General features: G+C 45.0%; 1 protein-coding gene across 1 annotated transcript in view; it reads left to right on the top strand.

Annotated features, from left to right (window-relative positions):
• PCMTD2 (protein-L-isoaspartate (D-aspartate) O-methyltransferase domain containing 2) overlaps positions 1-25,727 on the top strand; it is a 63,327-nt gene that overhangs the window by 13,569 nt on the left and 24,031 nt on the right. The window contains exons 4-8 of the mRNA XM_087749889.1: positions 3,425-3,532; positions 13,839-13,910; positions 21,688-21,759; positions 22,010-22,081; positions 24,931-25,002. Of these exons, the coding sequence (XP_087606015.1) occupies positions 3,425-3,532; positions 13,839-13,910; positions 21,688-21,759; positions 22,010-22,081; positions 24,931-25,002 (396 nt within the window). The remainder of the gene's footprint in view (positions 1-3,424; positions 3,533-13,838; positions 13,911-21,687; positions 21,760-22,009; positions 22,082-24,930; positions 25,003-25,727) is intronic.

Here is a 25,727-nt window from a genome sequence, read left to right as displayed (position 1 = left end):
TCAGAATATAATCTCTCAAAAGAAACCTACCCAGCTGATGATTTCTGAACCTTTATGTAGTGGAGTTGTGCAAGGTGTATTTTGGAATTAGCACACACAGCACTGGTCTAGATTTAATATATCCGAGCTGTTAAAGAGTGAATTCAGGTACCTGGCTGCTAGGCCTGTAGACAACAGGTATCAAGAGGTTGTTCAGTCCATTTCTGTACTTCAAGGTATTGCCTAAAGCAAACGTGTCGGGAGCTTGGTTAATGCATTCTGAACTGCAGCTCCCCTCGTCTCCTGTGCTCTGTTTCAGTGCTTAATTGATGCAGATGTTTAAGAGCTGGTGTTCACGGCTTCCATTTCACTAGTATTGAGAATAATATTTTGGCTTCGGCTGTAATAGGGAACTGATGGTAATGGCAAATACAGCTGTTGCTAATTAAATGTATGTCTTAGCCACAGGATAATTACCTGTAGTCCGTGTTTCTTCCTGTCATCCATGTGTATGATAGATGTCCTTTTTACCAACTATAACATGAGATCAGTTCAGTGTTCATGTTTTCCTTCACGTGATGCTTGCTGAAAAAAATCCTTCTCTGCTTTGGAAAGCTATGGATGTGTCATATAAATGGTATCGAGTAAATTAAATTTGTCAGATAATGTTTATGTTCACTTCATCGTAAAACGTACAACATCACAGTTTCCTGGGAAGTAGTGAGGAGCTTTTCAGGGGACCTGCTCCAATGAAATCTTTCTACTGGGGCAGAAGTGATAGTTAAAAATAAAATGAAAAAGGGTGGGAGGCAAAAAAAAAAACCCACACCTGAAAAACAGCCCAAACTTCCTTGCATTCTGCTGGTGTAAAAAAGTCTGTCTAGCAGGGGCTGGAAGTGCTTAAGCGTGGGACACAAGCGTTAACTTTCATTCCTGTTGCTTAGGAGTTAACTTTTGGTTCTCGTTCAGAGCTGCGCACTGCTTTTTAAACAATTTGTCATGTTGATGGAAAAAAAGATAAATGAATGCAAGATTAAGGGATCTGTGGTTGCTAGTGTTTGGTAACATCTCACAAACATCCCATTTGCCAGGAAGGGGAGATACGCAAGGTAGAAGAGCTATGTTTCAAGTTCAAGTGAAGATCTGCTTCTAAGTGAATGTATAGGTTGCAGAACTTGCCTTTTTGCACTCAAATTATTCCCTGTGGTATGGCCACTTAAATCTGCTGACTTGGCTAAAGGTCCCGTTCCTACACAGTAGTAGGCAAATACCCATCAATCCTTCGGGAAGCTGCCACCCGCTGCACAGCCGGGCGCTGAAATAAGATTCCAAAGACCGAACGTACAGAAACGTGACTGATGCCTACCCCAGCCCTCCTGCTAGCAATATAAATAAACCTGGAAGGGATTTGTTTTTTACAGATGGTTGGTTTAGAGCTCAGAGTTTATGCACCAAGACGTAATCGGAGGCAGAAGGCAAAAGCCTTGTATTTGTGAAGTGGCTGGCTGTGCCAGGGAAGATGTTGATGACTTTCCTAAATACTGAAGCATGGTTTGAAGAGAGCATTTTTATTTATTTTCCTAGAAACACTTCTTTACAGAGCAGCTCGTAAGTAGCTGTGTTACCCTGTCCTAACAGATGTCAGTGTGGTTTGGAAAGAGGCGATACGGGGAGCAACCAGGCTGCAAGAACCTACGACTTGAAGACTTCGACGTAACCTGCGTTGTCTTTTCTGATGCACGTGAAGGATCCGCTTCTGATGCACTTAACTTCTCACATCGGAGTTAAAAGCTGTCATTCCCCTGGAGCAATCTGCTCTCAGCTGCCAATTGTTAGATGATTTAGCCTTTTACAACCTGTTTTTGGGAGAAGGGGTTGGGTGGCCGCTAGAGGACACTCTGCTCAAAACCATGAGCTGGGTCGGCCGGGGGAGCGGGGAGGAGTCCAGCCACCTTGCTTAGATGGCAGAGTGATATCGGGGCAACCAAACACCAGGTTGCCCGAGGACTAGATGCAGCAAACCTGCAGTGTAATGCCCTTTCATAACTGGAAAAAAATAGAGCTTTTGCCATCTATGACATGAAATTTGTAAGTGAAACCCCAAGAGCCAACACTCTCCCCAAATGCTCAAGTGCCAAAGAGTCTGAAGGGCCAAGAAAAGGGGGGCGGTTTAAATGTCCCTCTTGTTAAGTGCTCTTTTGTCACATTCATTGTATTGTCCTTTACAGTATAAACCAGACGGGCGGGTTGATGGGAAACTTTCGTTTGATCTTCCAGGTCACGGGGAATGGTGCCATGTTTGGAATTCCTCAAGTACCTTTATATCCTAAAGAGCGTGAATGCCTCACACTAATGCGTGCTAAACCCACACGTTTAGGATCCTGTGTGGCAATAACTTAAAACCTAAAGACAAGTTGTTTTCGCTCTAAGCCTCTTTGTAACAGTAAAAGGTGATTAATTCAACTGGAAACAAGTCCTCCCTTTTGCATCTCAATTTTATCATCCAACAGGAGAAACAAACTGAGGTCTGCATTTTCTACAGTTCACACTCAGTTGATTTCGTTGTTTCCTTCCCTCTTCACCCCTCAGTTGCCTTTAATTTCTCCAAAATCCTGACATTTTTTCCAAATGTCATCCTTGTAGAAAGAAACTATACTAGCTAAAAGCTAGAAATGAATCAGCTTTTACTCTGCATAAGAAGCTTTGCAGAATGCATACAATCAGGGGTTTTTTGTCTTTATTTGCAGGTTATTTGTCTCTCTGAGTGATCTCCCTTTTAAAATCACTTACCTGTAGCGTTCCACGCTCCCGTCGATAGCTGGAGACAAATTTTTGCTGGATGTTTTACCTACGTGTAATGAGAGGGAGCCTCTATCCTAGAAGTCGTGCTACCTGATCCATTTGTCAGGCTGTTACAGAAAAGATGCTGTCCTTAGTTTGCAGAGAGTGCGCTAAGGCAGAATTCTGACAGAAAAATCTTGACCCTGGGCCGTCTGCGTCCTAGCTCAGCCCTGGAAGCACGGGGTCGTTTCTTGGCCGCCGTCCGCAGAGGTGCATTCTGCATGCTTGCAGATAAATGCCTGAGGGGAAGGTGAGGAGTTAACTTGCTGTTCAAAATAAGAAACAAGGCAGAAATAAATCAAAATTAAGAGTTTATATTTCAGCACCACAATTAAAGAGGGGCGGGAACAGTCTGATCTTCAGTGATGTACATAATGGCAGAGAGGGTGGGCGGTTGGACTGTCAAACTGCCTTAATTTAATTGCAAACACATGCTGATGAGTCCCCTCCTCCTGGACCTCAGGGCTGGGAAACTTTTTTTTTTTTTTTTTTTTTTTTGTCAGCTCCCTGCAGTTCAGAATCGAGGCAAATACACTCCAGCAAACAGCATGCTGATCGAATCTTCAGCTCTTCGAGGCTTTTTGTGCTTTCTCCTCTTGCCTAGCTTCTCCTGCTCCTGTCCTAGTCGCTGCCTGTGCTTCAGGACTACAGTAAGATGCATGCATCTGATGTTGGAAACCATCCCCGATATCCCACCCCAGACAAACATACTGTGAGTAACTGTTTTATTTTACTGCCTTCTTACCTGCTTGGTCTTTAGAAAGAAGAAAGAAAAAGCCAAGGCCAAAGGCATGCTTCTTATCCTCCCCCTCCCCTTTTTTTTCTCTGCAGAATTGTTTGCACCACAAACTCTTTCATGCTTTTAAAGCACTGAAACAGAAGCTGCTTCTTTTAGCATCAGTTAATTGTTAGCGGGATAATCAAGGGAACTGAAAAACTTAATAAGAATAATGCCAGGGCGATCACTGGAAGACAGTTTTGGAGAATCAAAGGTCACAAATGTTAAACTGAGCTTATAGAAAGTTACACAGTTTACATTTGAGAAGGCTTTGTATATGGGTGTCGGGGAGAGAGAGGAAATACAGCAGTTCAGGCTTTTGTCTCTACTGAAAAAAACACTTTTCTAATAAATACAACCCTATTTCTTTCCCAGACTTTAAGTACTGGTTTTCCAGTTTCTATCTGAACTATATAAGCCAAGCTTAACGCTTATTTGGAAAGCAAAAATTGTGGGAGCTCACAGATTCCTTGAGAAATAAGGTACCTGTTGGCGAGGGAGCTGCTGACTGAGTCCATTGAACAGAAAAAGTGGAGGAAAGGGGCACGAGGCGCTTGGAGGCTCCCAGACCGCTCTTTCTGATGGATCCAGAAGAGCACTTCCCTGGGATTCTGAAGCAGTTAGTCCTAAGCTTAAAGGTGGCTTTAAGATGCAGTGACAAAACGCTTCCCTTTGTGCTACTCTTAGCTGATCCCTTGGTTTGGAAGACTTTTTTTGTAAATAGTAGGAAAGGCTTGTCAAAAGTTTATCTTTATGCTCATCCTTCTTCAACTGCTGCTGAGTGTAAAACTTGTTCAACACTGGTTTGAGAAGCCTTCCCTGTGCCTGTAACAAACCAAATCTGGTCTCAGCCACATCTATACTAGCATTTCTCCTGTGACCATCTCACGAATGTTGCTAATGCGTTTTCTCCGCTGGCAGCCTAAGGAACACGATGTGGGCAGGACGCTGGCATTTCAGTTGCTGCCATCCAGATCTGCTTTGGTGGATGGAAAGCACAGAGGTTCTAGCATTAGTGGCACCCAGGAAAATGTCTACGCTTGCTACAGCTGCCAAAGCTACGTTGTTGGGAAAACTGATTGCAGCTGGGCTACTTGGGAGTCACCCTGAGATGGGGCAGGTCAGAATCTGGACTTGCTGTCTCTCTAGGCCAGGGATGGAGTGGTTACTCTACAGTGTGGAACTGGTCAGTACCGTACGGCTCGGTGCAAACTGTCCGGGTAGTGGTTATCTGCTCTACAGCAGCTTGCAGAGTCTGACTCTCCAAATTGTCACCAAACTTTTTTTCCGCCCTTATGGATTTGTCTGCATCTTGAAATTTTAAAATATTTAAAATACCCTTACGCTATTTGATTTTAGCAAGATAGTTTGTGTCCCTTTAAACACATAGTTTGTGTCTATGTTTAAACATAGATTTTATTGGGGGAAAAGTTTGTTTGGTTGACTAAACTGAGATATTTCTGAGCTTGGTAAAGCTTAATCTCTGTTCTCTTTCCAAAACGAGACAGCATTTACTGTCACACCGGATAGCCCGAGTGTGTTTCCCATAGAGGGAAGGAAATTTACTGTGGTCACCAACTTTTTTTCCATTCCAGAATGGTGGATTTCTAAATGCTCTTTGGCAATAGCACACGTCGTTCTTTCTGTGCTGTAGGGGGCAAAGCGTAACTCTGGTCCATGGCTTGTCCTTGCAGCTTCAGTGAAATTCCAGGTAGTATCTTGCCGTAATGTAGGTGGCATTGAGTTGTCTGTAAAACTCAACCTAGAAAGGGGACCAGATTTCCCAGTGCAGTGTATGCAGTCACCCTAATTCCCTTTCCTCTGCTCTAGCTAGTTTGCATGGACGCTGCTTGTAAATGGTCCGTGTTTTGCCTGCTTAACCATTTGGAAAGCTGGTTTATTTAGTTTAACGTGATAGCCACAGCCTTGAATGGGAAACTGCGTTTTTAAACATTAACTAAATGGTATAGGTGTGAGATATAAAAGTAGTAATATTCCAAAATGAGATGAGTGTCTTCATAGACCTGTATTTTTTAAGGAGGTTTATCTGGTTTGTTCTCTTCTAATACTGTCTGCATAATTATAAGCAAAACCCACACTGGTGAGCAGAGATCCCTGTAGATACAAAGACCTAAGAGCCTGGTAAGTGTTCTCTGTTGGCAGATCATGTGCTTTTGCATGGTGTGTGGCAAGTAACAATCCTGACTTTCTGGCTATCTTGAAGATCTAATGTATGTAAATGCATTTGCTAGCCAGCATCCCATTGTATCTGTTATAAATAGCATTTGAATAATTAAACTTTTTTTAATTGTGAAAGATCAAAGAATGCTTCTTAACCAAGCCCCTGACTACTCCAGCTTCTTGGTATGTTAATCTTTCTCCTGGGAGGACCGTTGTGTCAGAGTGAACGTTCAGAATTATAGCAAGAATAGTCTTGATCATGGAGTTATTCTGAGGCGAAAATGTGGGATTGTGATATTTTCCACATTTGCCCTTTGGTGTGATGAATAGGACCAAGTCTGTGACTGCAGATACAAACACCGATTCCAGGCTCCAGCTCGGTTCCCTCGCAGAACAGCTGCAGTTTCCAGATGGAGTTTGCTTTGAAGTTGGGAGTTTGGGACTTTCTGACCTCCATGACTCCGTGCCACCCTCTCTCTAACAATCCTTGAAGAGTGGGGAAGTCTTCTAGCCGGCACATGCTGTGCTTCAACAAGCCCTGTTGGCAGATGGCCCCCTCGGGGCTGTAGCCAGCTGGCGTAACTTAGAGCAGCCCATAGCCTTCTCCGAGCGATGCTGGGATTGGCATGGAACCAGTTCCAGGATTGATGAGCTGTTACTGGCTCCTCATTGGTCGCCATTTCCCTCCTCCCTTCCCAATCCCAGCTGGGTGCAGCTGAGGATCTGGCCCAATGTCTGGTTTTAGCAGTTGACTATTTATCTTTGGTAATGAAGTCTCTTCGTTTTATCCTGAGCAGAGAATAGGATGGCAGGAATGGCTACACGTGTACAGATAAGTAAGCTATAAAAATTCATGGTGTATAACTGCAAATGTATTTTGGCTGCTGTCTGTTCAACTGGAACATGATTATCCAGATGTGATCTGCTGGTTACCGCTGGGATTCAAGCAGTTCTTTTTGCCAGCAGCCCAAAGAAGGGAACAGCTGTGAACCATACACTCAGAAAATTTCAATAGGTCTTTAACCTTCTAAGTCATTTGTTCTACAGCGTGACATTTAAAACAATAAACTTTGAAACGTGTGGGCATGAGTAGAAGAAATCCATGGAAAGAAGTTCCCCTCTGGCTGGCAGCTAATGGATTGCGATCCAATTATCCGTGGGTTATTCTCCTTTCTGCATTATGCGGAGCACATAATGAATGAGTACTTCTAGAGAAACATAGCTGAGGGCACAAGCAAAGGCAGCGCAGTATCTGGGATCTGAACGCATCGCTGGCATGAACTGAAGGTGACCCAGTTGTTCACGGACCTGGTTGCTAATTGGGCAGCGTAAGCACGGCCAGCTTGACAAGTTTTGTTTCCCTTTGTCGTTGTGCTGCTCGTTTGGTGGCTGCTCCGTTCCCTTCTTCCTCCCGTAGGTCGTTGCACGGCAGTAGGGAAGGCTGTAGTAGGACAGGGTGTAGCGCTCTTAGTCTGTCTTAAGGAGTCTAGTTTTGAGAAGGAACTTTATACATTTGTTGGGGAAAGGCTTACTGAGCAAATGAGTTCTTGGAAATGCTGCTCCCTTTGTGGTCTCTGTCGTGCGCTTTGGGTTAAAGAACGGATTACTCATTCCCTCTGTGTGTGATACTCTTATACGCAGCCATTAAACGCACACCCACGCATTCTGGATGTACCAGGTGTGATCTCTTTCTGACTTCTTTCGCTGTAGGATTTAATCCTCATTAGACCTTTTAGAGGTGACCAAAGTCGTCTGTGTGTTCTTTTTATAGCGTTTCCTCCCTTCATCATAAGGAAAATGGGGAGGGAAGATATTTAAAACATATTTTCCTTCTAGAAACATTCCAGCATCTTTTGATGAAAGCATCCTGACTCTTGCAACTGTAGCTACCTTAAGTGTTTAGAAATCCTGCCTTCACTGAACTTCACAGTGCTTCATCATCTGGTTCCCGCTTGAGTATTTCCATTTTCATTGACCTCACCACATCCTTCTCCGCATAGGTATACCAGGATTTTTCCTGTGCTTTTTAAGAAGAAGTCAGTATTTTTTGGTGAAAGAATGTGTGTGTGTACAGGGTAAACACTTAAATGGTCATGCTCTTTAAAAATGAAAAAAACTGACATCCCTGCTACATGAGACTTGATATTGAAGAATGCCCCAGCAGTTCATTTAAGCTGGCATGGTGCTACTGCTTCTTGGACACCATGAAAAAGATATATATATATATCTTTACACTCCGAAATTTTCTTTTACTCCCTCCAGATCAGGGTCAGAAGGCAGTTCAGCAGGAGGGAAAGTTGTCTTCATTTGATGTAGGCAATATCTTGAATAGATGGTACAAAGGAAATACGCATTAGGTTAAGAGAGTCCTGCTCCTTGCTGACATGAATGCCCAAGAATAGACTTAACTGCTTTGATTAGGATCAGACTCTAATCTCCATACCAGCTGTTAATACATAGTACCTCAAATTATCTAAGATTCATGAGGTCAACAGTTTGCTCCGTAATCTCCCTGCTTGAATATGTGTCCAGGGCCAAAACTATGTTTTGGAGGTATTCCTTGCTCCCGCCTTTACTGGCCAGAGCTGAAGGGATGCCCTGTGGCAGGTGAGGAAACGATTCCATCAGGGATGCCGCACCAGCAGACCCCTCCGGCCCTGGCACTGCCTGCAGGGCCGGGCTGTGAAGTGCAACATTCACGCCAGCTTAGGTGCACAGAAAAGGTGGGAACAAACCAGCCTGGTACGCTGACTGCTGAATTACCGTTTTGCCCCAGCGGATGCAGAGGGATCTCTTTTGAAAATCTGACCCCTGTTTGTGGGAGCCGAAATCTTAAAAAGCTGGTTTCAGGAATGCCTGTGGTAATTTCTTCATTAAAATCTAGTGTGCTCATCCCTAAAACTTCAAAAGGTAAGCAGCGTGGCAGTGCAACAGAGAACAACAGCCTGTTCTGCAGCATGAGGCGCTCTGCATCTGCTTGCTCTTCAGTGTTTCATCCATGATCGTATAATCTTGTTTACTAGCATTTCCATGCTGAACATATTTTCCTTCCTCTTCGCTCTTTGAACAGTTAAGTCTTGATGTCTTAAGCCAGTACACTCCAAAATAGCCAAGACTTGGAAAAACCCCCAGCCCCGATCCTCCCTGCGGTCTCCTCATCTGTCTAGCAGAGATGGCAGTGCTCAGCTCTCCATGTAGGGGTTCGGAGATGAAGGCTGTCATTTATTAAAGCCATTTGGGGACTCGTGTGTGTGAAGGACATTCCTGAGTTGGGGAACCGATGACAGTGAATCTGGAAGACTTCATTTCCATCTCAGCAAGGCTGTTTTCCCTTCCTGCCAGGACTGGAGCTTTTTGGCAGGACAGGGGAACCCGCGGAGCTGACTCCGATGTTCTGCAGCTAAGTAAGAGAAATGAGCATCTTTCTGATAAATGTTCTGTCTCTTCTTATATATGGGAAACTTGACTTAAAAACCGTGTTTAGGATGTCTTTCGCACCCTCTCTTCCCCAGGAAACGCGGGAAGGAACCTCAGTGTCTTATCTCTCTTTGTAAAACCACCTTCACTCTCTGTGCCTTTGGTGATAACGACTGGGTGGCTGCCACTTTCTCAACCAGTTCTGGGTGAAATGGTCCAGAACTGCCACCATCCTTGCTGTGCACAAGGGTTTGAACACAAAAGATGCTTCAGTGAAACAAACCCAGTAATTTCCATGGAACTGCAGTAAAATACCTCTTGTAGCTAATTATCTGCTTAGTTAGCATAGTAATGCATGATTCTGTAAAAGCCTAAATAGGTTAAACAGAAGTGGAAGTTTCTTGTAAACGCCATTGGTTGCTTTATGTGCTAATCACTGCTAATTGTTTAACACAGTGCTTTCAGGAATAATTGTTCTGAGAGGATCAGAAAGATTCAAGTGTCATTCTGTAAAGACCTGCTTCCCCATCCATTTGCAAGTTCTGGCATTCTTGGTAAGCCTCTGCAATGGGGTTAAGAGTGACTTAAGGTGAGTTATTTCAATAGCAGATCCTAGCTTATCCACGTATTCCAGCCCAGTTTCTTGGCAAAGCTGTGGTGCTTTGGCATGAGGGTTTGGTGAGATTTTCTGCTGAGCCAATCAAGCTGGTATTGTCCGGAGGGATCAGAATTGCGTGATGCAGGACAGCTGCTGACCCAGGCCTCCAGGCACTGTGTATGTGAAGGTAGAAAAGGATCTGGGATCCTCTAGCAGCAGACAGCCCCTTCGTTCCTTGCGAAAAGGTACCTTGTAATCCCAGAGTGTTGGCCTTGAAAACATGGGGGAGAGTTAAATCACAAGGGATTTTTTTCCCCCTGTCATTTTGCAAATTCCAGCCAAGGTGGGAAGCAGCAGGCGGGAGCGAGGGAGCCCAGCTGCTGGTGCACACAGCAGCTGGAACGGGCTGGCACGGGAGGAGCTGTGTGGTGGGTCCCCGTGAAAAGCACACTTGTTCGTGAAAAGAAACGTAAAGTTTCTAGAGTGAGTGCCCTGGGAACAGAGACAAACAAGCCTTTCTGTGTAAGAGGGGACAAACCCTGTAGGGAATGTTCTCAATCAGATATGCAAGCCAGGAATTTCCCCGTGCAGCCCTGCGTGGCATTCGTTATCAGCTAAGTTTCAGGCTAAGGCAAGGTCTGGAGAAAAACCACTATGGATGAACCAAAGTACTGGGTTTTTTTAATGTATGGGTAAGGAGGAAGATGTGGGTTCCTCCGTGTCTCCAGGGGCTTTCTTTGCTGTGTAGGGACATCCACACCAGTGTCTTTTTACTGCTTGCTTGGATAGAGGGAGCAAAATAGTCTAGTCCATCCTTCTGCCTCCAGGGCAGGATCCACACTACCTAAACCATATTGTGGCTAATGTCTGTCTCACCTGCAGTCCATCTGAGTGTTTATTAGCATTGCGGTTTAAGATATTTAAAAAAAAAAAACAGAATCTGCAGTTTTAGTCAGTGACTATTTGCCCTTTTCTATTTGTAGCAATGTTCTGACATAGTTATTGTATCTATGGCTAAATAAGCCATTTCAGTTCTTTTCATTGTCACGTTTCCTAGACTTCAGATCATTTCCATTGCTTTCCTCTGGATTCTCTCCAGTTAATTCACATCATTCCTTGAAATGAAGTGCTCAGAGTAGACATGCACTGTTTCAGTTCCCTTTTTGTCTGTGGGGAAAGCTGTTGCCTTTGTGTGATGGAGAGCAAACCGGAGAGTGAGCTTGCCAAAGGAGTGCAAGACAGCTGGAGTCCAGGGACTCATTTGAAGGTCTTATCTGAAACAGAAGACAGAAGAAAAATCAAGATATTTCATTAAAATAATAAGCTAAGTTTTATTATATGCTCCTTGGGGATGGTATAGGGGAAAAGTTCCTGCATGAAACCAGACCCCCATTGCTTGCTCAGCAGTGGGAACTATCAGGAGGCACCGCTCCATCCGTGCGCTTCGCAGCAGCAGGAGCGCTCCTGGGAGACGGTCCAGCCAAGCGACGGCCGCGAGACCTCTGTCAGTGACGCGGGGTCGCTCCTGCCGGGCCCTGCAGCCCAGGTTTGCTGTATTGCTCTCGCAGGTGAAGAAACGCACTGCCTGGGAGGTCGGACTTGCTTAGGGAGCTGGAGACCAGGTGCAAGCTTCCACAGCACCATTTCCAAGGAGCTGTTTTCGGCAAGCAGCCGATAGTGAAAACAACCCTGGGAGTGGAGGAGCTTGTGTTTTATTTTTCTGGGTTTTCAGAGGTGTTTTCAGTCACCTGTGGTTCTGGATTTTGCCTTTTTTTTCAGGTGTGGAAGCTGTGCGCCTATGTGTGAACGCTGGGGTGTGAAGGATTGCAGTTGTCTTTCTTCATTAAAATAGCCTGATTTTTTTTTTTTCCCCCACCTGCAGCCTGTGACCCAAAGTGGTATTTTACACTTCGCTGCCTGCTTCCCGCTGCCTTCCATGAGCATCAACAGCTTCAGCCCTGACCCCTGTGTATTTCTTCCATGTATTTGTTATGTTCCCTATTACCTGTGGCCAGCTGCCTGGACTAATTACGCAGCTCTTTACAGTCCCCCGGGGCAGGCAGAGTTGGTGTCTGTGCGTTAGTGTATAAATCAAGTTTGCATTTCTTCACCTTTTTTCACAGTCTAGTCTTTCCTCATTTCCCTTTAATGAGGCCATGGAGAATAGTCAGCACCTTGTGCTACCACCTTTGCCAGTGTTTAATTGTATTTGGCTTTATGGTGTCAACCATTGCCTTGAAAAATCCGTACAGATATCCTCAAATTCACATCATCAGGGAAGAGGAGTGTGTAACACCTTTCCACAAGAAGAGCAAGAAATGTGCATTTGAAGCAATGCAAGTAAAGCCAAACGCACCAGAAAATGTCAAAGGTAAAGTTACTGTTAAAGACTGCAATTCCAAAGGGTGATCCTTCAGGACTGCAGTTTGCAGTGGAGGAATGGGGCTTGCAAATTACAATTCCAACGCTCGTTTGAAATATTGTTCCTTCCTGCCCTCTAACTCTTCTCTGTGCAATTCTTACCTCTAAGGAAGGGGAGAGACTCCTCCCTACCTTGGTCTGCTCTTTCCTTTGTTCAGAGTTGGAAAGTTACAGAAAGGCGAGAGCACAACAGCAAAGCCGCCTTCCACTGGCACGCGTTCTGTTGCGTTTGGTGATAACAAAGGGGTAACAAGGCGGAGAGTTAATAGCTCAGTGTAACTTGAGTTAATTAAAAAAGCCGTGCGTTTTCTGCCTAAAAAGGAAGACAATTTAGTGGGAATTTTTCAACATAAAATAACTGGTTTTGCAAACTGTTAAACTAATGAAACATTACATCTTAAAATAAAATCAGCTTTACTCACTGTGTATCCTCTTCTCCAGTCCTTGGTCAAAGATGTCTCAGCCCCCTTGGATACTCGCTGTCAGTTTGAGTTTACAGCTACCTGCAGTGAATGCACCTCTTCCCAATCTTCATTTCATACGAACACGAATCTTGTTGATGCCTGTTCTAAAAACAAGTGTTGAACTTGTAGCTATTTGTAGAATTCTTGTTTTAAACTCTGTCTCCAAATGCCCCGTAACTTACCACCAGAATGATGGGCAATGCAGTACATTCATGTGGTTTTCCCTCTTAAAACAAATAGCCTTAAAAGGCTGCCTTAAACCGAGAAATAGCTGCGTATTCTCTAAGTGTGATAGATCAGGCAGCGTAGGAGGAAAAAAAGCAACTGCATTGTTGTGCTTTGGATAGAAACTAGCAGAAAAAACATTTGTCAGTCTTCTGCGATTTGTTGTAATACCCTGGACCATGGAAGGTGCCAAATCAATGCACATTCCCTATAGAAGTGTTTCTACTTGGTTAACCAGGTTAAACCACTTAGCTCTTATTTTATTATCTCATTAGCAATCAAAACCCCATGTTTTAGGGCTCCAAGTCGCTGTAGTTACATGGACAGCCCTTGAAATTTGCCAGAATCCCCTGGACTCCGCTAATTCTAATTGAAGTTGGCACAAATTTGAAATGCAGGCAGCGATAAGCTGTTCTGAGTCTGGGAGCATTGCAGTGCAGAATGTGAAATGCTTATTATGTGAGGTTATTTGATCTGATTTAACCATTTTAGGGCAAAGATAATTTTTCTAGGGAGCTAAAAAATGGGTCCATGTGATGATGCTCATTCCTCTACAAATCAGTATGAGATGCAAGTGTAATTGCACGTGGACTTGGGGTGTTGAGCCTCAGACCTTGTCCGGTGTTCATGGAAATGATCACTTGAGTGCTTTCGTCTTTAGTTTTCTAGGAAATTAAAATGAATTTTGTAAGCGTAGGCTTGTCCTGGCTGTTGGCTGACTTTGCAGACAACAGTAGACCCCAGCCATCGTCCCCGCTCCTTCTCTGCTCCCTCTCCGCTCCCTTCCCTGATCTTTGTCTCCATTTCTCCACTTCGTGTATGCCTGGTACGACAGCCTCTCCCAGCAGCCCTCCTCCCTCCCTCCTGTGGATGATGCTGATGGCTAATGGCTTGTGCATATCACGAGTGCACTGATTGTATTTTCTGCTTTCAGAGATTTACGTTTCAACCACATCAAGGAGATACAACCTGGAGCCTTCAGGAAGCTGAAGAACCTCAATACGCTGTAAGTTCCACTTTGTGATCCTGCAGTGAGGAGATCCATTTATTACTTATGTTAGTACTATCCCCCATAATGGCTTAAAGATGGCCTTGGTCTTTTAGCTATTTCAGCCAAGTTGTGCATATTCAGCTAAAGCTTTAAAATTCTCTCTGTTCTACCCTGGATCATGTTTCTTACCCTTTTTAATTAAATGTGCAATTTAATACCTTTCATTTTGGCACTTAACCTGTCTTTTAAAAAAAAAAAAAATTAAAAATCCTGATGCATACTGTCACTGCCTGAGGATGTTTCAGCAGGTATGGCTTTTTTTTTTTTTTTTTTTTTTTAGCCCGTAAAAACAGTTCTGGCCTGGGATCAAGGTAGCAGAGGGATGCATTAAAAGCTTCTTCCTTACCACGGCCTCCTCAAATGCATGAACCCCATTAGTTGCTCTACATGATTTTGACTGAAATGAGAGTGCATCCTTCCAAATGCCGTCTTGTCCCTATGCCTTGCCCTAGAATAAATGCCTACACCTACCCTACTACAGATAGGAATAGTAGATGACAGTTCCTTTAGTCTTGCGTCCCAGCCAGAGCAGGCGTGCTCACGTCGGCATGATATACTACTCTTACTAACAAATTTCTCGCTCTGCTCAAAGGAAATATCGGGAACCTTTGCTGCTTCTTGCCACTGTAAGGCTGAGGGTTTGAAGATAGATATGAGCACATCTGCACCGTGTAGCCAAGAAGCTGAAAACAAACCAGCTCCCAAATCAGAAACAGAAGCTGTGTCAGCACAGCACTGTGCTGGACGTAATTGGCCTGTTGAGACTCAGATCTGATTATTCGAGCTGTAACATGGCGCTAACAGCTATAAGATTGCCAGGTCCAAGCTCGAATCTCTCTGCGATGCAAACCAGCTAGCTTGGGAACCTGCACTGCACGACAGACGTGCTCAGATTTCCTGGGTTCGTAGATTCATGCTCCCAAATGGCACGAGAAAGTCCAGATTGTTTTTTTTCTGTCTGACCTTGAGAGATCTGAAGTCCCTGATCCTGTAAAGATGGCAGTGCTGAAAGAAGGGAGACCTGGGCAATAAGGAATTCAGTCAATGTTAAGAAGTTTTAGGAAGAGTGGGAATACAGCAGGACTTTATCATAGAGACCTGTTCAATAGCTGTCTTTTAAAAATCAAAATTTCCTAAATATTGTTTCGCTGTATGTGTGGGACTGATTGGCCAAACCACGACTGCGGGATGCTTCAAATTACCCTGGCCATGGCCCAGGCCCCTGCTCGTAGGAGAGGTGGTCAGCTCGTAGACTGGTAGAAGACTTTATTGCCAATGATGCTGTTCCTCCAGAGCGCAAGAACAGCCCATGTTAGTCTGTCAAACAGCACCACGTGGTACTTAATTACCAAAACTCAGAGAGAGAAAAGATCCTGAAGATTAATACTGATGGATTTCTGTCATTTGAGATAGGGCGAGAAAAGTGACTAAAATATCTAGAGAGAAAACAGGCTCCAAGTCCGTAGGGTTTTACCTTATCACAAAGCTCTGCTGAGGCATCTTGATCTCTGGACCTGCTCTTCCACCCCTGAAGCTCTCCTGAGTCGAGAAAACAAACCGTTCCAAATTATGTCATCTCTGTGTGATGCAGACAGATGTTTGGCAGGCAGCACGGCAGGACCGCCAGGCTAGTTTCAGCCGAACCCTGGGGAAACTAAGGATGCTGGCAGGCCTTCACTTGGAGAGACGCTCCACCCAACCTGCGGAGCTTTGTAAGAGATCCCAGTTCCTGCCCTGCCAGTGCCTCGGTCTAGGCAGTCCCTGACATCTGCAAGACTTCTGCTTCTTTCTTTCTGACTCCTGCCACTCTGCTTAAAGCTAGATAAGGGTATGCTGAGATGGAAAGACCTGTCTCTCTGTAATGCCTGTTTATGCTCCATGAATTTGTCCAATTCTTTTTACTTTCTGTCTCCACACCCTCCTGGACAAGGAAATCAAGGACAGCAAGTCCATGAACAGATACTAAAGGGAAGAGGCATGAATGTACCCCCTAACATCCCTGATCTCATGATTATGGATGCTGGGACAGTAAAAGGAACAAGTTTTGCACAGACGGTGGGCAGGCTCTCCCTGAGTAGTGTCCTATGACCATCGTCAGAGCTGGAATACTAGACTAGGTGAAGCACTGCTCTAACAAAACACGGCATTTTTATATTTGGATTCTGAAAATCAACTGCTTTTGCAAGTGAAACTTTTCCGTTTAGATAGTACTTCGTATGCTTGGTTGTATTTCTTGGTTTGGCCAGCAAACTGGAAAAATCAGTTATTCTCACACTCGCAGTAGTTAACTCCAGCGGATGAGGAGCTTGATAACTGAATGAGAGAACGTCAGACCCCATACTCCAAAAGCAAATTTCTCTCCAGGAACTTTGGTTTGTCCAATTCCCACATCAAAACTGAGAAAAGCTGAAGAATTTGCTGATGTTTTTTAGATGGTAAACTTTTGCCTGAGGACTCTTATAGGTCTTCAAGTGATAAAGGGAATAAATCCTTTAAAATCCCTAAGAGACCTGCTGGGAAAGTTTGGCCAGAATATTCGAAGTGAGAGGTTTGGAGGACAAAGTAGCTCAGGTTCCATACGCAGAGCTCTGAGCTTGCAGCTTTCTGCTATGGGACTTAAATAAATGTTACTTAAGCAAATAAGTGATTTTAAAAGAGCCTTTTCCTACAATGCTTTGGCCTGGCAGAGGAAGGGCAGCAGATTCTGGTGAAGCTTCTGTTCTGCATCTCCTTTTGGGCAGGATGGCTGTACTATATCCAAGTTTGACAGTTTATAAACTACCCTGATAAGGAAACCTTTGTAGCCTGCGTTGGATGCGGGGAGGTGGGCTGTGAGACTGACAGAGGAGGAGCCTGCCATGAGTGTCCAGTGGGGTTTTCAACAGTTCAAACCTTCCCCTGGCTCTGCTCTCTTCTCTTTTCTCTCCCTGGTGCAGAGATTTGATAAATTACAGAGCACTACTTTAAAATCAAAACCAGGAGCCCCGTTTGTCTGTGGAAGAGATACAGTCATTATGTGCTTCTGGCTGGGGGCCCCTGGTACAGCACCACAGGTAACAAACAATTATCCTAAATCCTGCACCACTGGGAGCTCGCTCGTTGGCTGCCAGCAACATACTGTGCTCCGGAGAAGTCCTCCTGGGCCAAAGGTCTTAGAGCTGTAAGGTTTCCTCATCCCTTCCTATCGCCTCTTCTCAGTTCCTGTGCAGATGCTGACGTCAGGATCTCCTCTGTGTATTTTTAAACCATTAATATGTCCCCGTGGTAAAAAAAAAAACAGGGTAGCAGGGAGAGGGAGGGGAAAAAACTCTTGTATGCCATCCACAAAATACCCACAGCTCCTCAACAGATGTTTTGCTTGAGTTTGCCAACGCCAGCCACATCGCTTAACCCAACATTAGCTCACAGCAGCTGGTGGGCTGTGGAAGAGAGCAAACACATCGCGAGCCCACGGTGAGGCATAGCGTCTCATTGCTTTCCAGTCTTTGCTCCTTTAGGTCATCTTTGGGTGGGGATGGATGACGACACCCTGCATGACTGTCCCCTTACGTGTTCCCACAGGAGGTCAGCACCCCGCCATGTTGACCCAACTGGTCGACTGCTCTATTTTCAAACCAAGACCATCACAGCCAAATGGTTGCTGCTACTGGGGTCTTCCCAGCATCATCTATAGAAATGTCCAACCCTGGGACCAAAGCAGCATTTCTTAACTTCCCCAGTAGGTATTTTGTTCTGCCTGTGGCATGGGCACCCTAGAGAACAGGAACTCTGTGGAGACCACGTCGTGATATGTGCTTCTGCCTGTGCCTTTGCCCTGCCAATGTCCTTGCTCACATTGGGTTTCTCATTCTGCTCAGGTGAGAGCCAAAGGCACTTCTGGTGAGCTCTGCAGCTCTCCTTTAGATGCTGCTTGTAAGGGGTTTCAGGGTGAATGATAGGAGTAACATGGAGGCTGTGTCTTGAACCCTCTAGTAGCTCTTGAGGGAGCGTGTTCCCGCAAGCAAGGAGGGGATGTCGGAGCCTGCTTGGATCTCAGAATAAAAGTTTCTCCCTCAAATATGGGAAATGGCTATTCCAGATCATCCTGTCAACAAGGGAGAATGCATGGCTGAACATTAAACACACTTTTTCTCCCCCTTTAAATACACTATGTGATGATTTCTGTTAATGGTGGGAGGAAAAAAATAGCTGTTATGTCACAACGACTGTAGCATGTGGTTTGTCAAACGAAAAGAGGAAAGACTACAAGTTTTGAGTCTGAACTCTGTACTGTCACATCATTTAATACATTCTTCAAAACAGAAAATGACTCATTTAATGCAACCTAAGCCTGTGCTTGACAACCCGGAGAGAGGGTGGGGAAGGAGAAGGGAGGGGTGGTCAGGACATAAAACCTAAAGGAAACTGAATGTAAAATGGTCTCTTAATGAATCTGGGCCAGATCTCATGGTGCTTGTATATCTCAAACCTCCCAGAAGAATTTTTCAGGAATAAAACCTGTATGATTGAGCCCACCTACTCATTGGGAGCCCAGTTCACCATCTGGCATGAAGGGGAACGCCACATCATTTTGCTCTCTTTTGATAAGCTCCAGGAAACACACTTCTGATACTTTTAATTTAACTTGTTTTGCTACAGGGTATGTTTAAGACATGCATTGATAATGATCTTTCCAGCTTCTGTCTGCCAGAGCATTTATTCCCAACAGATCTGGTTAGCAGTAGATCTTAGCTTTCAATCCTCTTTAACATCAGCAGAAATGTGGGCGTTTTGCTATTGATTGCAGCTGGGATCGATATCCAGGTCATGCCAGGATTTTGCACACTTCTCTGCCTGGGTGAATTGCACAGAAGTCGAGGAGCAGACAGCTGTGCTCAAGCCACCTAAAGTCTTCACAGGAACCAGCTGTGCTGTCTTGTCTACGGATTTCTCTGAAAGAATAATTTTGGAGTATGTGGACTATGATGGACTTCATAAATTATCTCACTTTTGAGTTTTTTCCAGGACATATCCTTCTATTACAATGGGGAATCCTGAGACAGGAAACAGAGATGGCTTCTTCCATACGCTTTTTAACCTTTAGTTGGGCAATGAACAAATTTTTAAGTATCAGACAATGAGATAAGAGGCCTGCATACTGCATGCCATCTGAACTTCCAGAATTTGTCTTATTTGGCTTGGATGGCTGATTACACCCCCTTGGACTGTCCTAAATAGCCAAGACAACAAAGCGGACTAGGTTGATGTTTTTAAATGGCACCAAAATGCAGTCAGACAAGGTGTTGCAATTTGAAACCTGCCCTGGATTTCAGTCCCCATCTGAACTTGCTGCATTAAAGATAAAGGGTCAGCGAAGGAGCCCAGACCATCGTGGTGCTGGCGCTCAGGCTGGTGGCTTGACCCTGCCTCCAGGACCTGGTTGTTGTCTCGTGTCCCCTGTGAAAGGAGCGGCCGATGCCAGTTGCGTGGCAGGGGACAGGTGCTCACGTCCATGGGGATGACGTCGGAACTGGCACCCATCTATCAGCCCATCTAGCATCCTCAGAAGTGGGGCCAAGGATCAGATAACAGAGAACAAGCTGCCTTCCTCCTCCTCTGGCTGAAGATGAAAGCGCGCTGATGGAGGGCAGGGAAGGAAGCGTGCACGGTCGGTGCCTGTGTTGTCTTTGTCCTGCGGGTAAATAGACGAAAACCCTCTCCCGCGTTGCTCTCGAGCTGTTATTTCCAGTCCTTGGGTGTTCAATCATCAAATAAACCTTTGGGTTGGTGTTCAGGGGCTGTATTTCCACTCAGCATATCTGGCTGTCAAAGCAGAATAGTGTGTTCCAAGGACTTGGCATCATTTTTGCATCCTTATGAGTGAAATCGGGTTGTTTAACCTCAGCCGTGTGTATTGAGCCATTGCTTCCAGCTGTGCAGAAACTTTCCAGCAACTTTCTGCCTTAACGTCTTTGGGCTGCTGGTCCACAACCCTGGCGATGTGCAGTTTGGTAGTGCCACATCCGTGGCAGCAGGGTAGCTAATCAAGAGAAGACAGTCAAATCAAGAATATTGAGATTTTTCTCAAAGCCTTACTGTTCTGACTTCCAAAGGTTTCTTTGCGCTCAAGTTTCTTACGTGCTTTTTGGACCCTTAAAGTAATACTCCACCTGAGAAAAAGGTGGCAGAAAGCTGGTGCGGCTCAGGTGCCCGGCAGTAACTTGTGAAGCTGCCATAACACGTGTGTGTTTCTGGCACCTTTTATCTTTGCATCCCCGAGGCATTTGATTTTATCTTTATCTTCTTTTCCCACACGTTTTCTTCCATTTCTCCCCACCTTTTTGTCTTTTCTCTCCATCCTTTACTTGCACAAACTGTTCTTCCCAGGAAGGGACCTTTGCTTGTAGTGCCAGAGGCTGGCTGATGCACTGCCTACCCTATTTACTCCAGCAAAGGCAGGCAGAAGATTGCGCTTTACTGCTGGGAAAGTGCTGAACCATCTACTCACCTGCTGTCTGGTGGCAGATCGTTTCTGAGGAGCAGAGCTATCACAAAAAGGAGCTTGTAAAATAGAAAATTCCCATCCAATGCACGTGTTGAATGTGACCCAGCATTGTAAGGTCTGGCTGCTTGCAGAGGTAATAGCAGTTTTTCCTACAACACTAGAAAAACACGGTCGCAGCTCTCTTCTCCATCCACATCTCCATTTAGGAATTTTAAAAATAAGTGTAGCCGGTGAATCCTTGCTCTGAGCTATTGGGCTATAAGCTCCACCAGCATTGCGGCCACAGCGAGGTTTCCCAGATCAGAACATCAGTGGGATACCACGGCGAAAGACCCACAGGAGTGCGGTTAGGCAGCCACAATGAATAGTTAAACATCATATATTAAAGAGCTATTTACAAGTGATTTATTTCATTTTCTTGGTGTTGGGCTTGGCAGCGTTGCAGAAGAGGTTTTTGTAGTGTTCGGCTGCGTGGTTACCGCTGTTGCACACAGCGTGGCTGTTACAAGGTTGAGCTGTGTTTCTGGTCATTGGCACCGGCCAGCATTTGCGTGCACAGTCATGGCAACTGCACATACAAGTCGGAGATTGCCTGCCAATGTCACGTTGTCCATAGGTGTTATGTTAAAATCTGGCACAAGGCTCTCTAGATCGAAAGAGGCTGTCTCTGAATAGCCTCAGGAGTCAGCTCTGTATGTATTTATTTTTCATGTGCACATATTTGTATACAAATTGATTAGAACAAAGCATTACCAATTTATAACTCCTACAACTCCACTGTCAAGTGGCATTTTAAACTGCATTTGCACTCTTAAACTCTGCACGCCCCTGCTCACGTTGTTGAACACAACCATGCACCTTTGAAAACCGTTGCGGTTGTGCGAGAGTGGCAGCAATGATTTAATTTGTCCCTCCTCTCCCCTGCGCTTCCTTCTGCCTGTCTCCCTTCCCCTCATCCCTTTCCTGGCCAAAATTGTAACTTTGGGGTGAAAACCACTGTGGCAAAAGGTAAGGACAAGTCTTTGAACATATCGTATGTACTGGAAGCACTGGGCACCTCTGGGCGAGAAACCTTCTCATTGACTTGCTGCTGTGAGTATCCAAGCTTTGATCTTCCAACCCCTTTAAATCTTAAACTCTGGAAAACAGAGGTTCGGGATTTTTCAGTGGGCATCCAGGAACACAAATGCCACAAGTCTCACACATGCTGAATTCACCAGTTGTGTTTTTCTTTCTTGATTTGAACAGGCTGCTGAATAATAATCAGATAAAACAAATTGTGAGAAGATCCTTTGAAGATCTGGAGAATCTTAAATACCTGTGAGTTGGTAGTTCAGTAGTTTCTTAACCTCAAAAGTAACAGCCCACTTCTAATGTTTGCCGGTCAAGGACATATTTTCTATGATCAGAATTTCTGGATCTTAATGTCACAGCTATAAAACATTGCCCTTGAATCCAATCAGAAAGCTCTGCTTTGGATTGAGGTTCATAGCTGTATTCTGCATCTTTTTGAAACACAACAGCTGATCGGTTATCCTAATGCTTTTTTTTCTTTCTCTCCTTTTGAAAGCTACCTTTATAAAAATGAAATTCAGAGCATCCAGCAACACGCCTTCCACGGGCTCCGTTCTCTGGAACAGCTGTAAGTACAAACGAGCCTTGTTTGTGGCTGAACATGATGTGCGTAAGAGCTGAGTTATTGGCTCCTCTAACCCGAGTGCTGTGTTTCCAGCAGTGGCGAGTGCCAGGCACTTAGGTGTGGTACCTACGCATCAGGTAGGATGAGGCTTCTCGTGTTTTATCATCCAGCTTTGCAAGACTGCACTGGCTTCATTTGAAAACAGCTGGTCCCAGTACTGATTTTAGTTAGTTAATGCTGAGGTCTCTTCCTACCGACGTCCCATAAGTTTTCTCCTGACCCTAAACCTCTGGAGCATAGGAAGAACCCAGCTGTGCTTCTGATTCCCTTTACATCCAAGGACCTCAGGATGGGAGGAGACAGGGGTCTGTAGGATGGCTTAAAGCAGAAGGCAGCTGGCCGGCTGTGTTTATGTCTGCTGGGATTTCTGGAGCAGAGTAGGATCTGGCCCTTTGCTTGAATTGGGGGTGCTGGTTGAGTTTCTCTCTTACCCAAACCTTTGCCGAAAACAAATGGATGAAGTGCAAGCTGAGAGCTGGGGCAGCGGGGTGTTCGTGGGAGCTGCCAGGATGGTGGTGCTCGCATGCTGTAAAGCATCTGAAAATTGCAACGGGGGGAAGATGATGGATCCAAACAGAGTAATGACCTTCCCTCCAAGCTGCGTGGCACTCTGGGATGAAAGGAGCCTCCTGTGTTTTCCTGGCAGCTGGACCCCATCACAGTGACACTTATTTGCTCCCTTTCTGTGTACTGCAAATCTGTGCTGTTTATTCAATCAAAGAAGTTTTGTTTTTTGACTCTTAGTGCTCCATGCTCAAGGTGAGATGGGAAGACTGAGGTCTGACTCTTCTAACGTGTCTTGCTAAACTGGGATTGCATTTTTCGTGTCGGGGTTGTGATATATTATGTGCGTGTGTGTAAATACATGTCTACATATGGAGCGTGTGTGAGCATGGATGTTTGAAGTATAGGAATTATTTGCATCATTGGACAACTGGGACCAAAGGTGAAACCGTTTGAATTCATGCATTGTGCCAAATGACAGCGTTTTTAGGGCTGGAATGTAACTAAGGATTTTGCTGTAAAAGGGATAGGATCTAGCTTGCTCTGCAGGCTGACAGCAGAATTGGACAGAGGAGAATGGGAAGTTTCAGGCAAGCTTAATAATAGGTGTGCTACCTTGTGTACAAGATGGTTTTTCATCAGCCAGCTCAGCAAGGATGCCTGGGAGAAAACATAGGAAGCAGATACCGGCTCAGCTGCTTAGAGAGGAGATGATGCTGGCCGCAGTGATATTTTAACAATGAGCGTTCCAGACTTGATGTCACGAATAAAAGAAAAAAAACCCAACAAAACCACAAAACCAACAAACAACCCTCTGAAAGGCCCATCTGTTTTCAATCTCAGGCAGGCATGGTTCCAAAAGAACTAGTTTTGCTCAAATTCTACCCCGTTTTCCTGTGCCCCACAAGCCAGCTTTTTAAGAAGCGGTCTAACCCAATTGATGGACAGTATCAGATGCTTTCCTCAAGGTCCAAAGCAATGACAGCAGACATCTGAGACTCATTAAAACACGAACGTCTCTCCCCACCGTTGCCCTCCGCTGCAGAATCTGAGTCACGGTCTCTCGGTTTGAGCTCTGATAGCGGACGATTTATCATGAATCCTTCCATTACAAATCAAACAGCCATGTGGCGGCTTAGGCGATTATTTCTCAACGCAGTCAGCTACAATAGCAGAATGAGTATTTGTAGATCCGTGATTAATCAGTGTCCGCTGTGAAATTTATGCCTGTGTAAATTAAGGGGGAAGAGTTTAAGTAACTTTCAAACCGTACCGAAATGCATCTAAAGGTCAGGACCATGTCAGTTATGCCGGTGAATGTCACAGCTAATGGGAACAGGGAGTCTCGGGTTGCTCTGCAGACCCCAGGTTTCCTTTGCTGATGGCAAGGGGTGGCCTGGGGCTGTGCAGAAGGTCTCCCAGGCCTCTGGAACAGCAGGTCACACTGGAGATTTTAGTGGAACTAAAAACATTAACCTGTATTAGCAAGAACTGGGCTGTTCACATTAATGTGCCATTGAGATCCAAGTGTTCCAGCTGACTGTACCCTCTCTGTCTTTGGAGACTGTGGCTTCCCTCTGCAGAAACAGAATAGCCCAATGGCAGCTGTTTCCAGATGTTTCTGCTCTCGCTGGGTGGATGCACGTGCTGGGAGCCCCTGCTAGAATCAGAGACAAATTCAGGCTGCAAGAGACCTTTGGACGTCTCCAGTCCCACCTTCAGCAACAAGCAGGACCAATTTCAAAGTTTTATCACGTTGTTCAGGGCCTTTTCCTGCAAATTAATTCTCAGCAGAATCATGATCCCATTCAGAAATGTTGCAGTTCCTAGGCTGGGAACAAGTGCCTTAGAGTAAGGCTGTTTCTTCCTCCCTGATGATCCAAGGATGTGTTGGAGAATGCCGAGGCGCTAGGGGAAAGGCAGGGAACATTCCCTTAGGGTGCTCAGAGGGGAGCAGCTGCTGCTGGCTCTCCATGGCCAGCGGTTTCATCCCGACTTAGTGCACAGGCAATTCACAGTGACGGCGGTGGCCTTAGGCTTCAGGGAAGAGCAAATCTGTTCTCCTCTTATTGAGAAAAAGTGTAAATAATTGACAGAATAGGGAAAAGCCAGTGCTGGCTACTATTTTTGCATGTGGAAAGTGGAGACACTGAAGAGAATGCTGGCTTCTCCACATCTGCCCTGAGATGTGTAGTGATCAATTGATGGGCGTTGGTGAATTGATCTGGAAAGATCTTCTTTTAAATTGCAATCTGTAACCCTGGCCTTTGTGATTTTCTGCGTGACAGCTACCTGCATTTCAACAACCTGGAAAGCCTGGAGACGGAGACTTTTAGCGACCTGCCTAAACTTGAAAGGCTGTAAGTAAAGATGGGACCTTTCTTGTGAGTAAGGGGGTGAGGAGAGGGGAAAAACCCTTCCTTTTGTGTAACTGTTTTGGTAGCATGAAGTGTGATCTTCAGAATGGAGGGAAATGCAAAAAGAAGCTTCCTTGAAGAAGGAGATTTTACATACTTGCCAAGTAGAAGGGTTACTGAGAATATGAAGGGAATTTCCCGTGTTGTGTTAAGTTCACATTTCCACCTAAGCAGGGGTAAATCTGCAGAAAGCCCGAGAGTTGGCCAAGCCAATTGAAATTTTACTCTGACCATAAGGTCAATATTAGTCACTGTTGGGCAGTGTGTACAAAAAAACAGGGTGGAAAAGGAATAAAGTCAGAAGACAGTCTAACAAGAAAAACACACATCCTTCTTGAAAGCAGTTAAGAAATGAAGTCCTGTGTCTCCTGCTCCCCAGGATTGCTTCTAGTAGTGATGTAGCAACTAGGACAAAAGTTCACATGGTGGTTCCCACTCCATGGTGAAACCAACAGACCCTTCTATGCTGCGTGGAAATGTGCCTTACATCCATACATGGTAGGAAAATTATATTGTGGGATTTCCCTTAGGAAAATTCAGACCTGGATCAGTACACCATGGCTGATCTCAGCCGCTGTATTTGATCCAACAAAAATTCTGGATTTAAATTTTAGGGGAAGGTTTGTCAGCATCCAAGCTGGGCAACTAGGCTGAACTCATGTGCACAC

The sequence above is a fragment of the Nipponia nippon genome, unplaced genomic scaffold (genome assembly GCF_047370975.1).
Source record: "Nipponia nippon isolate SJK-2023a ecotype South Korea unplaced genomic scaffold, ASM4737097v1 scaffold_13, whole genome shotgun sequence".
Classification (NCBI taxonomy): Eukaryota; Metazoa; Chordata; class Aves; order Pelecaniformes; family Threskiornithidae; genus Nipponia; species Nipponia nippon.
This window is presented reverse-complemented; position numbering and strand designations above follow the sequence as displayed.